Source organism: Tetrao urogallus, assembly GCF_951394365.1.
Source record: "Tetrao urogallus genome assembly, chromosome: 18".
In the NCBI taxonomy this organism is placed as follows: Eukaryota; Metazoa; Chordata; class Aves; order Galliformes; family Phasianidae; genus Tetrao; species Tetrao urogallus.
In genome coordinates this window covers 3,132,632-3,146,144 of record NC_136831.1, presented here as the reverse complement: position 1 = coordinate 3,146,144, position 13,513 = coordinate 3,132,632, and the positions used below count along the sequence as shown (strand labels likewise).

Genomic DNA, 13,513 nt, shown 5'->3' with positions numbered 1-13,513 from the left:
GTCCATTCCCTTGACAGCAAGGTTGTCCTCATGGCTGCTGGGCTATGGGAGGTGCAGACAGATAAAAACCTTAAAAATAGATCTCTACCAAAGGTGGAAAGCTTGCAGGAACATGAGCTGGAACGTTTGCTAGGGCTGTCTGTAAATGACAGCTCTCCCCTTCCCGTAGGTCGGTACCTTCTGGGAAATGGCTCGGTGTGAACGTAGGAAGAGCCAAATCTTGATTTCGTATGGGAGAGGGCTGTCAGAGCTGCTGCAGCACTTGAGGGTGCAAATACATCTGCTTCCTACCAATATGTACTTGTCTGCTTTCTCCTCGGGGGTATGCAATAACAAAAGCCTCTCTCCTTCCCTCTCAAGACTCTGCAGGTCTCCCAGCAGCGCTTCAGTCCTGTTTCCCCATCTTCCAGCTCTGTTCACACACTGGTGCCTATGGCTTTTTTACCCTAGAAGAGGAAAGCTGGCAGTGTGGTGAAGATGTGATGGTGACCTGGAGTGCACAGAAGTGTATTTCAGTCAGGCAGTTCTTTGCTGATCTATTAACGCAGTGCCTTCAAGCCTTAACAGCTCCCATGCTGAAGCTCCATGGCTCACTGCCACTCATGGGAGCATTTGGGTGCTGAGATTTGGCTAAATCTGGGTGGAAAGTATGGGCTGTGGCTGAGCAGCAGGGATCCTGCCCTGACCCAGCCATCGTATGCCCACCGTGGCTGGGAGGCACTTTGCATTCCCCATCCATCAGCGCATCCTGTGCTTTCTTTAACGGCTTACATCAGCTCATCCAACACCAAGGCAAAGCTTTTGTCACTTCTATTCCCTACAGAAGCAACACGGTGGACGCCGGCGGCCGCAGCCCCTCTGCCCAGACATCCCCCCATGCTTTTGGGGATGAGCGCCTGCAGCAGGAAGGCGCTGACCCTGCTCAGCAGCGTGTTCGCCGTCTGCGGCCTCGGCCTGCTGGGCATCTCCGTCAGCACCGACTACTGGCTCTACCTGGAGGAAGGCATCGTCCAGCCCCAGAACCAGTCAGCTGAAATCAAGCTGTCGCTGCATGCGGGGCTCTGGAGGGTCTGCTTCCTGGCAGGTACGGCCTCCTCCTCCTCATGTCCCCATCCTACTGTGATATTTTGCTTCCAAAGTCAGGCACTGCGCCTGGTAAGCACCCCAGTAAGGTGGATAAATCTGTCCCGGCACGTAGGTCTGCAGAGTTTGCTGTGCTGCCACGACCCCTCGGCCCGTTGCAGTGCCTGGGCAGCTGCCCAAACCCTCTGTTTTGTCCCTGCAAAATTGGGATTCGGCTCAGCTGAAACATTCCCTCATTTCATGCTGCTTTTGGCAAAGCGGTGTGGGTCAGACAAAGCCAAAGTGAAGGGGAGTTGGATGCACAGATCAAGAACTGAGAGGAGGGAGGGGCTCCAGTGTGTGCTCCCAGGTGACCCCAAACCCTCTGCCCTCAGGATCGTGTTTTGAGGTCTAAGGAAATCCCAGAACCCAGGGTGAAGTTTGGAGCTCCCAGAACAAATTCACCCCAAGCTTACACAAGGAAGCACTGCGACCGTGGGGATTTTAGCACTGTTTTGTTCAGTGTGCCCACACACACATATGGGATTGGCTCAGCTGATGCTTTCCTGAGCCAGTGCTGGCACCTGGGGGTCACGTCCTGCTGTCACTGCTTTAGCAGTGACACCTGAAAGCTGGGCAGCTGCTCTTGCAGGGTGACAGTAGCAACCAGTGGATTTCTTCAGCACCAAACGCAAACACTGAGATGCAAGCAGCACTAAACACCATGGCTGTTTTCCTCCATGCAATGAAATTAATTTGAAAGTCACTTCATCCCCCACCAAAACCATAATAGGTGGGCACGCTGCAGGCCTGGCTCTGTCTCTTTTTGCTGCAGGTGAGGAACGTGGCCGGTGCTTCACTATAGAATACGTCATGCCCATGAACATCCAGCTGACATCTGAATCCACAGTCAATGTCCTGAGTAAGTGACTTGGTGGGGACTTTGCATCCTGCAAGGCACCAAAGAGCCCTTAGAGATCAACCCAATAAACCCCTCTGTGCCCTTGTTGTACCAGCTCCTGGTTCCCTGAGGGTGCTCCAAGCAGGGATGCATTGACAATTTCTATATGAAAAAATGCAGAATCCAATGTTTGCAGGTTTTTTTCTGGGTAATTCTTCACATGAAAACTCCCAGAAATGCAAATTCTAACAGGGGTTTCACTCAGTTCATTAGCAAAGACACACTAGAGAGAGGAACCTGTGCCAGGGGCTCATGCAATATGGGCAGGACATAGGGTGCTGATCTGTCCCTGTTTTCCTCTGCTCCTCTCCCATCAGAGATGATCCGCTCTGCCACCCCCTTCCCTCTGGTCAGCCTCTTCTTCATGTTCATCGGCTTCATCCTGAGCAACATTGGTCACGTGCGGCCACACAGGACCATCCTCGCCTTCGTGTCGGGGATATTCTTCATCCTGTCAGGTGAGTTCTGCTGGGCAAGGTTTTCCCTTGGTAGTCCTCCTTTCCCAGTTATTTCAAGCACAATTTCACAGTTCCAGAGTTTCACCTGCCACTCTGTTCATAAAGGCAGGTGCTGCTTCATCAGCTTCAACCCCAACATATTTCTCATTCTCTTCCTCCTTGGTTCTCCCAGGTCTGTCCCTGGTGGTGGGGCTGGTCCTCTACATATCCAGCATTAATGATGAGATGCTCAATAGGACCAAGGACTCGGAGACATTCTTCAATTACAAATACGGCTGGTCATTCGCATTCTCTGCCATCTCATTCCTTCTCACAGAGGTACTGGCAGCTCTGAGACATCCCTGTAAAGAGTTCTGTCTGTTCTTAGCCACTGAGCATTGGCATGGGAGAAAAAGAGGGCTATAAGGGCAGTCAATCATGATTTGATGTGGAGCGTACACATGGAGGAGCAGGAGATGGGTTTGGGCTGCTGTGTTCACTGCAGGGCAGGGAAGTGACTTTCCTTTATGAGCTTGCAAGCCATCAGCGGGGCAAAGAAAGCCATTCATCTTCTTTCTCTCCCCTACAGAGCGCTGGGGTGATGTCTGTGTACCTGTTCATGAAGCGATACACTGCCGAGGACATTTACCGACCTCACCCCGGCTTCTACCGACCCCGTCTGAGCAACTGCTCTGACTACTCGGGGCAATTCCTGCACCCAGATGCATGGGCGCGGGGCCGTAGCCCGTCAGACATCTCCAGTGAGGCATCTCTGCAGATGAACAGCAGCTACCCGGCTCTGCTCAAGTGCCCCGACTACGACCAAATGTCCTCATCTCCGTGCTGAGTGTCACCACCACCCACCTCGTGGTCCCAGCGGCTGGTGGTCACCATCCTCACTCTGCTCATCGTTTTTAGGCCTCTGTTTCAGGGCAATTGTCTGTTTATAGGAGCAAAAATATAACCACAGAGATTGGTTATATAACCAATAATGTAACTTAGGGAATTGGAATCATTTTTCTTTCTTTGTTGTTGGTTTTGGTTTGTTTTTTTTTTACTTATTTATATTTCTCTACATAACTGAAATCTGTCCACAGACCTCTTCCTTCAGGTCTTCGTGCTGAGCTAACAGCAGTTCTGCCTGAGGAAGAAAGCCAAGGCTTGACTCAAGAGCAGAAAAAGAAAATAGAGTAGAAGTAGTGGAAAACAATTATTCTTTCTTCAAGGTTTAGGTAGGCTGTAGAAATTTGTGCATTTGGCTGTCATTAATTGTAAACTCACTGGCCTGAGAAAGCGTAAAGGATTTGTGTAACTTTCCAAGAAGTAGTCCTTATTAGAAAAATAAGAAATTTGACTTGAATGGATATTTGCTGGTCAATACCTCTCGTTGCTGGATACCACTTCTAACATGGCTGCAACGGGAAATGGCCATCTTTCTCAACTATACCTCAGCAGGCTCAGATGCCAGCAGGTTGGCATTTCTCTGTGGCCAATGTCACGTCCTCATCCTGGAGGCACTGCAGCCACAGGTGCTCAGGCATTGCCTTCCCTTCACCATCCCAGTGATGGGGTCTGAAGAGCAGCTGGGAGGATTTCAGTTCAGCATCAAGTGGAAGACTACCTAAAACCTTCCTGTGGGAAACACTAGGCACAAAATTTAGGGAAATCATGTCTATCTGGGCAAGGCCCAACCTAAAATGGAAGTTATTTCAGTGAAAGGTGTGAAATGGCATAGTTGAAACTAATGGCACCCAACCACCATAGGAAAGTAGTTGATCTTTGTTTTAATTTGGCAGAAAAATGGAATTTTAGCTGCTTTTTATGTGCATGTATGGGACTTGTTTTGAGGTTATATATTTTAAGTTGTCAAATGATGCACTTTGGTCCTAAGAGAATGCTGCCGGGTTGAGAGCATCCATCTGATCGAGCATGCCATACCAGCTGTGGGCTCACTGCCTTTCCAAAGGAACTTCCTCAAACTTCAGTTCTGATTTTTATTCTGAACCTTTCTGGACATTTCTGTTCTGCAAAACAAAACCCTCCAAGGACTCTTGGTATATTTAAGCTTGTTTCATCTTACTATTATTAAAACTAATAGAATATATGTATATTTGACCCCTCATTTGTAGCATATTAGATGTAGCAGAAGTGCTGAGTCATGGCCTGAAGCAATGATGGAGACCTGGTGGGAAGGCATGGCCAACCCAGGGGAGCTCAGGTGCATGCAATGAACCTGAGTGACCAGAAGGGGTGGAGCCAGGATCCTCCCCTTCCCAGACCTCATTTAAGGGTTGGCAGTGGAGGCAAGGAGATCTTGCTGGAGATCTCTGCCTACTTGAAGCCTCCTGAAGGTAAGCAGCTTCTTCCTTTATTTCTGTGCTTACAGCTGTTGCATTTGAGTAAATTCTCACATGCTGCAGCCTGGAATCTTGCTGCTCTGCTGTCATTGCTGCGTAATGAAAGTTCCAATGCTTTATCATTACTTATAAGCTATTCTAAAATTAGTTGCAAGTCTTGAGCAGCCACTGCTATCTGTATTGATGCTGCCACTCATCCTGGGGACCTTGCTGTAAGCATACCTCAGAATAATGTCCTCGAAGCCTGTCTGTCCAGGAAAACTTGGCTTAAGTCAGCCCGTGGATCCCAAAGAATGTTTTTGAATGCCTCGTGACAGCTGACCAAGTAGGAAAGACAGTCTCAATCTAGTTTAACGGATTTGATGTTGCTGTTTGGTGACTTAAAGGCTATTTGTTGCCTTTGTGTTTTCCTTTGCTTATGTTTCCTTATGTTCTCAACTCTTCTTGTAAAGGAGAACTTCAGGACTGCGTGGATGCTAAATTCCACTCCAAGGCACGTGGGCTGTCCTGCACAGGGATCTGCTCAGTGTGGTTAATCCTGCCCAGCATCCTGGGACATCCCCCCCCAGCAGTGTAACTTTCCTTTGTAGTGATTAAATACAGAATTATTCACTTTAAAGTGCCTTCCTACACTAACAGAAAGTGTGGAAGAACCTGGGGCTTTCCTGAAGGCTCCAGAGGATTTAGCGGAGTCTGGGAGCAAATTAGAAGAGTAATTATTTTAATTCACTGGGGAGATTGTCATTGTATGGCACCAGTTATGAGCCTGGGAGCTCACACATTTACCCAGTGAGGATGAGCCCTTCATAAGCACAGGACTGTGTACCACAAGCCTTGCTCCCTCAGTAATGCCACTGACTCTGGTCTCTCTCCTGTTCCAGTTTCTGTGTCAGCCTCATGTTGTCCTGTGTCTGTTTCTTGGATGGCAATCAATGAAAAGCAGAACTTAAGGATGAGCTAATAATAAATTAAAGGTTTGACACTTACAGGACTGGAGTCCTTAAAGTCACCGCCTCTGCTGCCATACTCTGGTAGGATGAGTATGAGCAGCCAGGAATAATGAGGTTCTGCTGGGGCATGCTTCACCTCATTTGCTGCTGGCATGGGGAGAGCAAGCCCTGCTACCTCAGGTGTAGCCCTTACATCAACTTCAGCCAGTGTTCCAGGGTTGTGCAGGTGAATTTCAGCCCAGCTTAGCTGGTTAAAGAGTGGATGAAGGCACAGTGTGTGCAGGTTGGTGGTTCCAAGTGTGGAGTGCTCTGCTTGTGAGCCCTTGTTCTGCCTTATAAATGCTCTTTGTTATGGTTCTGTGTTCATTTTCCCAAATGGGGGGTTGGATTATTGAAGGTCGTAGAACAAATGGAATACTCCTGTTCCTCCTTACTGCTTGCTTGTTAGCAGCTCCGTGCAGGAGCACATGGGGTGAGATTGCTGTGAGCAGGCAGGGCAGACACTGGGGCTGCTTTCCTTCACTAATGAGAGGTAACTGAATTTTTTTTTCCTTTTTCTTTGCTTTCTTCACTTCTTAAATATCGAATATAAAATAAAAGTGGCACTTTCCCCCCCCCCCCCCCCCTCTCAGTGCCTCTGCTGCACTTCTCTGTATCCCTCCCATGCTGTACAGGCTGAGGTTGTTCTGCCAACTCCCCTTCTCCAAGGACCACATGAGTTCTGTAACTATTCTGTCTGCAGCAGTTGCTCCCCTACACTCAGTGTTGCCGTGACCCAGCAGGTGCCCCCCATGCCCTGCCATGCTCATGGTGCTTTGCTGTCCTCTCTCTCCTCCATGCACCGCAGGGTTTCTATCTGTTGCTATTGTATGGATACCAAATTGCATCCTGTTCCCATGGATACAGCCTATAGGAAGGGAAGAGCTGCTGCTTGACTTTATCTTTGTGTAAGGTTTTATATAGTTGAGATTTTTTTGGGGCCGTGGGGACCTCAGTGGCAGCAGTTACAACAGGCAGGCAATGGCTGAAGCTCCCACTCTGTGCATCTGTAACTGCAAATCAGGATGCAGCAGTTTTGAAGGAAAGGAGAGGTGACTCTGGATAACAGCGTGCTGCCCATCACCTGTCCCTCCCTGGGACTGCAGGTGGAAAACAGCCCCATGGGTCGCACTGATTTGGATGTATTAGAATTATTCTTGTTTGCAGCAATATTTTGCAGTGATCAGCCTCACTCAGCTGTGCTGCCAGACTCAGTCCTGATGGCCGTGTCTGAGGAATACACTGGCTCTGCAGGAATGCTCTCCAGCCCTGAGTACTCTGTGCCACAGGCTCTGTCTGGCATTTTTATTCAAACCTTCATAGAGATCCCTAAACCTCACCCTTCTCTCCATTCCCAGTCAGAGGAGAACTATTCATGCTCAAATTGTGATTAATATGCCTTCAAAACATGCAGTGCCAGCAACCAAGGTTATTCCCCAGCAAGCCATCGCTTTTGACATCAGCTCCTGATAAATCTTCTGGCTGTGATGAGCTGCAGCTGCTTTTAATCTTTAATGCTAGAGCAGAGTGAATCCATTTCTCTGCGAGGAGAACCACGTGTGAGGGTGCAGAGGAGCTGAGTGACTCGGATCCCTTCAGCCTTGCAGCTGTTGTGGTTCAGGGCAGCAGAGCAGCCTTGTTCCAGCCAGGCCTGCCTGTTTTCTGTTCTAATTTCTCCTTTTGGAATGAGGTCAGTATTGCCCTAACTCCATCAGGCACCTGTAAGTCTGCATGTAGATGGATCCTAGAGACCCAGCATTCTGTTGCTAACCAGCAAAGTGTGTAGGCACCTGCTGGCATCCTCTGGCCACCTACACACACATCCCAGCCAAAATCAGGCATGAGCACAGTGCTTTCTAGTTGATGAGCTGCTGTTAGAGGCATAGAAGTTAGAACTGGGAGGCATACAGGGGTGAGGAGATAGAGACACCCATACCTTTCTTATTTAGCTGCAGTGATAACATTGTTAATGGGGTATGCACTCATGGAAATGCAGCCTCGAGGTCCTCACATCTGCACTGTGATGTATGCCATTTCCCCACTGCAGCTTCATGGGGGAAATCTGTGGAGAAAGCAGAAAGATGTTATTTAATTAACAAGAGATAATTGTAATAAATGCCAGGATGTTGCTTGGCTGAACTGGAGGTGAGCAGGGAGGTTTTATCTTAGTGGGGAAATGGGACATTTCCAGAGCTGGGGATGCTGTTGGTGTCACACAGGGATGCTGACAGGGACAGCTGTGCCTGACATCTCAGTGTGCTGCCATGTCAGCACAGGGCATCAGTGTGCTCCTGCTGCATGACTGTGGTGAGAGGCAGAGTGAGCTCTGACTGCTCCCTGTGATGTGTAGACTGTGTTTGGCCCATTCAGGATGCATCACAGTTGCCTCAGTGAAGGAGATACGTGGGTTTGTGTGTTGATGGCTGTAGCCAAATTGGAGACTGGTGACATTCCCCTCCCGAGGAGACACCTGGAGACCTTAACATAGTAGGGCTTCAGACCCAGACAAGTCCAAACACCAGAGTGAGGGCTTCTGTTTGCCCTTGAAAAGCAAACGGTATGCTCTGTTGTCACAGTATGACAGGAGAGAGCATCCCCTATTCCTGCAGTGCTGAATGAGTTTCAGACTGACCCATGTTTGCTCAGGACACTGGATTATCTGTTATTTACTGTTATTATTATAACCTGGGTAAACAGAGGAGGTCTCCCTAGCGGTGTGGAATGTGTACATAGAGCTCCCGCCCCATCAAATCATTTATTTCCATATCAGCTATATGCTGTCAAAACAGCTCTACTGATCTGACAGTTAAGGGCTCCATCACAGCAGCCCGCAGTCACCTCAATGGGAGCAGGATCATTTGTAGAAGAAAGCATCCTGGTGGGTGTGGGTTTCCTATTGATCTGCCTAAGAACAGTTGAAATAAGTGCAGGAAAAATGTAAACCTACCATCATTTTATCCTCCCATAAAAAGTAGGTCATGGCCCCAATTGAAGATGTATTTTATTCATGTAAATACATTTTCACAATTAAAAATACAGCAGGATCTCAGTGCCTCCAGTAGGGATGATGCTGGGGCTGCCTCAGGGCAGAGCCTCACTGCCAGTCGGGAACATCCCACAGCCCCTGTGCTACGGATGTGGGACACACAGTGCTCTACAAAGCATCTCCTGGGTTTTCAGGATGACTCCTCCCAGAGTCCAAGTGCTGTGCAGGGACCCCAGGGGCTGAGAAAATGAAATGCAGTGTAAAGCTGTGTAGAAATAGATCTCCCAGCCTACCCCATTTGTCTGAAGGCACACGGATGATGCAGACCTTTGTGTTTCCCTGCTCAGGCTGAGAGACCTTCAGATGGGGCAGAGGGTGATGCCAGATGGGCCATCAGGTCAACCCTGCTTGTTTCCTCCAGCCGATCCTACATCTGCTGTGAGCTCCTGCTGCTCTGTAGTTTGCAGCGTTGTGAGAGTTACTCCCCTGAGAAGCCCACAGGAAATCCCAGTCACTCTTTTGGTCAGAATGTTAACATTTTTTTTGTGATTTATGACACAAATAATGAAACAAGTTATAGTAATACGAATACAACATAATCATATGGTATAATCATACAATATATTAAGATAATGGCCCTTCAGCCTGGCAGACCAAAGCATGGGCTGGGGGAGAGAAATGGACCAGAACCCACCCAGGGGTTGGCAGTGGATGTAGGAAGAGCAGTGATTCTGCAGCATCCAGCTACAGGCATCAAGTATTTGTGGTGCAAACGGAAGCAGAGCTCCCTGCAGCACCTGAGCTGTGAGGGAGCTTCAAGGGCAAGGCCAGGGGGAACTCCAGGGTCCGAAATATTTAAGAGCAGTGGGGTGACTCCCCTGTATCCCAGGCCGTACAGTCTAAGCAGAGGCTCAACACAACTCCCTCACTCCCTGCGCAGGTCAGGCTGCTTCTTGGCACTGAGTATCTGCGTTTCCTTTTCCTTTTCTTTGGGTGCCTGGATGCCAAGAACCAGCTGAGGGGTGCTGCCATGGCCGGGATGTGAGGGGAAAGGCACACAGTGTGGTCTGCCACTGGGGCAGCTCTGGGGCTCCCACTCACCTGGGCACAGCTCAGTAGTGAAGTTCCAGCTACAGGAGAGCCCAATTTATCTTTCCTTTGTGGAAGACATAGGAGGTTGTAAAATTCATCACCGATTCCACAGACAGAAAAGTGGAAAGCCAGAGGAATGGCAATGTTTCTTTTACAAACGTATCTTCTCCTTTCTTTCTTTCCATTTCTCTTTTCCTTCTTTTCCCTTTCTTTCTCTTTTTCCTTCCCTTCTTTTTTTCTCCTTTTCTTTCTTCCTCCTCCTCCTCCTTCTTTCTCTCCATTTAAAAAAAAAAAAAAAAAAAAAAAAATCCTTGAAATATTGCAGAACAAGTCCCGGAAAGCTGTTCCATCATCGAAGAGGGGCTGCTTTTAACCTCATCCCCCAGACCGAGCGATCCCTAGCAGTGCCGGGTTCGGTCCGTGCAGCCTCCTGTCGCGGAGCTCCATCTCCTGCGCGTACCGCGCAACTGCAGCGCTCGGAGCCCTCCTGGTCCCGGTGCTCTCTCCATCCCGGAGCCCCCCTCGTCCCGGAGCACTGCGCTGACTCCGAGAACAAGAAGTAAACGGAGCGAGGAGGCACCCAGGTGCTGCAGGATAAGTGCAAGATAAAGTAAAAGTACTTTAAAAATAAGCAAAAGCTGGGGTAGTTTCATAGATATGTATAATATATGATAATGTATAGGTGTGTATAATGTTTGAGAGAGGCACTAACATAACCTAGTGAGCACAAGGGACACTACTGCTGCAGTGATACACAAATGTATGTGCTGAGCAATGAACTTGGTTGAGAGTGAAGTCACACAGTGACAGAAGGTGTTGCTCTGGGACCTAGCAGTGATCAAAGAGGGGCAAAGCAATACCATCACTGTCCTGGCAGTGTGTGCTTTTGTCCTCAGAGGTGTGGAGAGAGTGATGGGCTGTGTAACATAACATACAGAGGGCAAGGATACAAAAATATAACAATAGGTGAAAGCTTTTTGAATTCCCAGCAGACAGAGGAAACGCTGTGAATGGGAAGAGAATATGTAAGGTCCTTCAGGGTGGAATGAAGTGCCTCTGGAGTGCTACTTAAGTAGTGCTGTGACTAGGGGAATGCAGTGCCTTTGAACTGAGGAAGCCAAACAAGAGTGTGGATTTGGAAAAGGGAAACAGCGATTGCAGAGCCAGGGGTTGGATAAGGAGCATGGGGAAGTGGGCAGAGCATGGAATCCGGGGCTGGAGTTGGCAGGTGAGGGGAACTGGGAACTTTCCCCCAACTGAGGGGGTATCTTGGCCTTCCCTGGGTCTGTAGCTCCAGGATGTGAGCTTTTGTATACAGTAGAGAAGTTTTTATTCTGGTGAAGGGGATGTGTCAATAAACAACTTTTTGGCGTGATTCCTGGCAGCTGAGTTTTGCACGGCCTCTGCAGCTTCCTCAGGGATACAGCTGCACATAGCACATGGATTTCTGTTGATAAGAATTGAAAGCTTTGGTGTGGAGTTGATCCTTTAGTAAATACTGCCCTACTACAAGCTGCTAGCACTGGCCAGGCTGCAGCACAGAGCAGGTCGGGGTGGGCTGCCCCTGCTTGCATGACTGTGCTGAGACCAAGAATCTCTATGAGTTTTTCTGTTATTATTTTGAAAAGAAAACAAGTGAGAATGTAGTTATTATTGAAAGAGCATATTTCAGGGAGCTGAAGACACCTTCAGTATCTGCTTGTATTATTAAAGGGAATGAATCACTAAATGCATCCTGAGATGCAATCACGGGTACTGGGATAAATCAATCCCTCAGAAAGAGAGGCAGCAGTGGGGGGGCTGCTTTGTATTGTGAGCACAGTGAGGTGTGGAGGCTGCAGGAGGGCAGCCATTCCCTCAGCACGAGGCACCCACAGCCCAGGAGCGCTGTGCTGGCTTTGGGGAGAGCTGTGTTTTCTCTGTAGCGGTGCTAAAGGAAAAGCCCAGGCATCAGCCCTCGGCAGCAAGATGTATTAGCATGACAGATGGCCTGCCGACAAGGAGAAGCTAGCTCGGGTTTTGAGATTTGTGCTGACTGCGCCGCAGAAAGGAGCCGTTCCAATTAGCATCTGCACTGAGCAATTGAGCGCCATTTGGAGCACCAACCCAATTTGTTGCCATTGTCAAGCAGTCATTGTTCACGGTTATTTCTCTCAATTGCCCGTGCAGACTCAAGCTCTTGGGGATGCAGGAGAGGCCTCTCGGGCCTGTGTCCATCCCCGGGCCGTGCTGACTCCAGCCTGGTGAAGCAAGCGTTGTGATTCATCAATATAGCCAAAGGCCATGTGCAGCTGACAGCTTGCATCGCTGTACTGCAATGAATCAGCCCATGCTGTATCCAAAAGGAATTTCTTCTCCCCATCGGACGTACCTGGGAGGTGCCTGGCCACCCCTGTAGTCTGTGCCCCATCGGTCCGTTTATCACAGCAGCACAGGTGCTCAGCTCCACGATCCGCCTGGGGAGATGCGCTCTCCTCGCTGCAGCGCTGCCCACTGGATCAGAAATGCTCTTCCGTGAATGCTGTATCCTCTCAGTTACAGAAGGTGGCAGACGAGTTTGCTCTGAGTGCCCGGCACGAGTGGTTCTGCTCTCACACAGAAGTTTCATAAAACCATTCAGGTTGGAAAAGACCTCTAAGATCACCGAGCCCAACCCCACGGTGCCCACTGATAGCAGGGAGGTTTTTGACCAAAGCCCTCCAACATTTCACACAACTGTGTTTGTCTCTGTTGTCGATGTAAGTAACAAGGCTTCCCTCCCAGGTTAGAAGAACTGTTACTACTCTTCCAAGCTTAGAAGTGAAAGCTAAAATTCCAACCCCGTATCTTCATAAAAGTGATGGGTTGTGCTGCATGTAGAACAAGCAGGGCAGCAGTAGGGGAGCAGCTTCTGCTCATCCCCCTGCCCATATCAGCACACAGGGAACACCTTCAGCAGGGGGTGTGTGGGTACTGGCAAACGAGCTCCATTCCATTAATGTTCTTTTAAAGATTCAGAAGTGTTACACAACAAAAAGAAGCATCAATTCCCACCACTCATTTAATAGGCTTTCTAATGTGTACCTAAACCTGGATGGCAGAGTTTTCTCCTCAAGCTGCCTAGCTTTGACTTCCAGAGCAGCTTCAAAGCCATTTTTCTTTTCATATGCTTGTCTGTTGTGTCTAACTGAGCATGATTACTTTTCCTAAATGAATAGATAATTTTGCCTTATAAATAAAGTAGAACACCAGGATTTTTTCGTTGACACTATGGGGCTGAATCTCAGGATGGCTTTGTATGGAGTGTGTTCATTATTTAATGAAACTTGTCTTTTTCTTTCTACCTGAATTTGTTTCAGAGTAATGTATTTTTTGCCATAGTTCAAACATATCTGAAATATTAATGAGAAGGTAATGTCCCATTTCAGTTGAAGTTTGCTGTGAAATCCACGTAATCCTATAGAGGTCTGTCTTTTAGTAAAGATGACAATGGAAACATTGAATTTTTTCCCCAGAAAAATACTTTAGCCATGTTTCAGCATGTGACAGCCATTAACCGAGCACTGTCTGTACTCCTTACAGCTACTGGGAGAAGGGCTCTCACTGATGTGCAAGTTCTTATGCTAAAGTGATTTTCCATAGGCTATGTG

The 13,513-nt window shown here is 48.5% G+C and overlaps 1 protein-coding gene across 1 annotated transcript; it reads left to right on the top strand.

Moving 5' to 3' along the window:
- Nucleotides 1-876: 876 nt before the first annotated feature.
- Nucleotides 877-3,307, top strand: CACNG5 (calcium voltage-gated channel auxiliary subunit gamma 5; the record flags this gene model as incomplete). Its single annotated transcript, XM_079544327.1, has 5 exons — nucleotides 877-1,084; nucleotides 1,898-1,984; nucleotides 2,341-2,481; nucleotides 2,654-2,799; nucleotides 3,050-3,307. The coding sequence occupies 5 exons, from the start codon at nucleotides 877-879 to the stop codon at nucleotides 3,305-3,307; spliced, it is 840 nt and encodes a 279-aa protein (XP_079400453.1).
- Between the last annotated feature and the right edge of the window lie 10,206 nt (nucleotides 3,308-13,513).